Raw genomic sequence first — 1,779 nt, 5'->3', positions numbered from 1 at the left:
TTTTAATCTTTTTTTAATCTTTTATTCCTTTTATGTTTTACCCAATTTTATTTATTTGATTGTAAATGTTATATTTACCCAGGTTTTAGCTCTTCTGTTTTTATCTGTACTGTTTAATTTATTTATTTTTCTGTACAGCGCTTTGGTCATCTGTGGTTGTATTAATGTGCTTAACAATATAATTGGATTGGACTTTAATAGATGTGCTGAAACAGCACAGTGTGGTTTTTTCATGTGTGTCTGCCCTGTCTTATGCTCACAGTCTGAGGGGAGCACCCACAAGGTTTTACTTGAGATTTCTTACAGTGTATTGGAGTTTTGTTATCTTTATCAGACAATTATCTTCCATGTCTCTACATTATTGTGTAGAGGTATGTTGCAAAGTCAGTGACTAAATACAATTGACAGGTTTTCCCTATAAAATGTTTTACTGATTTGAATGACAAACTTAACTTGGAGACATTATTTGGTAAATAGGACTAAAGTGTAAATATTGAATTGTAACTAATTTAAATCTTTGTGTTTGATTGGATTTAATGAACAATATGTATCCGTACATTGCTTGGGGTTTACCTAATTATTAGACTATATAATTCCAAAAGTAACTAGTGAGTGATTGCAATAAGATTGTAATTATAACAACCCATTTTTTCCCTTTTAGATGAGACAAAATCTAATTTAATATGGCTTAGGCAGACACATCTTCAAATAAAACAAGGCTTCAAAAAATATTGATGTTTGGTTCATCAAGAGTGCTGCTGTCTTGAACTTTTGCTGTTGGTGTCATCATAAAGAAAAAGACGTTGATATTAGAATGCTTCATCTTTATTTAGCAGTTAAGAGCATAGATCCCAACAACCTGGAACAGTTCATCTGTATCTCCATCCAATTATACTTCTTGGCATTGCTTCAAATGGGGCGGTAGTCAAAAGTACCATCACTTCTGAATTTTATCCATCAGCGTACCTGGACTTTTTTTCAGTGTGGGGCAAGTACCGAGACTGGTATCCGAATTCCCGGCCCATCCCACTTCTTTTATTACAGGTTGACTAACTGAACCACTTTTTCTTTTTAGAAAAAAATAATCTAGAAAATATATAAACCCTCAAATCCAACCCCAGTTCCCAAAAAATGTTTTGATGAGAAAAACCTCCACCAATAGAAACCCATATGTGGTTTAACGTTAACAGAATAAAATATAACACCACTTCAATCAAGCACCTAAAACTTTACGCTTAGATTCTGTGTGAGGAGAAGATCAGAGCAGGTCAGGGATATCGCTGGCAAGGTGAAGTTTCTGGAGGTTGATTCCTTCATTTATGTGAGAGAAAAACAAAAACAATATGAGCTGCTGAAAATGTTACAAGAAAATATAAGCTTATTAGTTTTACTCACAGCATCCGTAAAGTTTGTTGATGCGGGCAATGTCAGTGGCGCTCATTGATGCTGCCCTTCCAAAACTGAGGCTAGGATTATCTTTAGAAATTATTGTTGGTTGGCCATTTCTAGAAAAGGCAGTGCTGAAAGAAGAACGCAGCAATGAACAAAATGTTCAGGCTGTACTCAAGAGTCAGACTAAAAACTAAAAGCTCCACGCAACTGATTCGTAAACACTTTGGGATACAAAACTGCCAACAGAAGCAGATAACTTGTATGAACTGACAGAGAAATACTTACTTAGAGTAATGCATAACCGAGTTGAAGTCATAGCCAGTCCCTTGGTTGTTAGTATTCACTTTCCTAAAGTTGTGTTCTTTTCCTGTTTGAAGCACAGAAGTA

General features: G+C 35.0%; 1 protein-coding gene across 1 annotated transcript in view; it reads right to left on the bottom strand.

Annotated features, from left to right (window-relative positions):
• Positions 1-1,221: 1,221 nt before the first annotated feature.
• LOC107091069 (astacin-like metalloendopeptidase) overlaps positions 1,222-1,779 on the bottom strand; it is a 3,107-nt gene continuing 2,549 nt past the window's right edge. The window contains exons 6-8 of the mRNA XM_015384795.1: positions 1,678-1,762; positions 1,396-1,520; positions 1,222-1,311 (exon numbers count right to left, since the gene is read on the bottom strand). Of these exons, the coding sequence (XP_015240281.1) occupies positions 1,310-1,311; positions 1,396-1,520; positions 1,678-1,762 (212 nt within the window). The 3' untranslated portion in view covers positions 1,222-1,309. The remainder of the gene's footprint in view (positions 1,312-1,395; positions 1,521-1,677; positions 1,763-1,779) is intronic.

This window comes from Cyprinodon variegatus, unplaced genomic scaffold (assembly GCF_000732505.1).
Source record: "Cyprinodon variegatus isolate N-32 unplaced genomic scaffold, C_variegatus-1.0 Scaffold324, whole genome shotgun sequence".
NCBI classification, from domain to species: Eukaryota; Metazoa; Chordata; class Actinopteri; order Cyprinodontiformes; family Cyprinodontidae; genus Cyprinodon; species Cyprinodon variegatus.
Note: the sequence above shows the minus strand (reverse complement) of the source record. Positions and strands in the feature narration are given on the sequence as shown.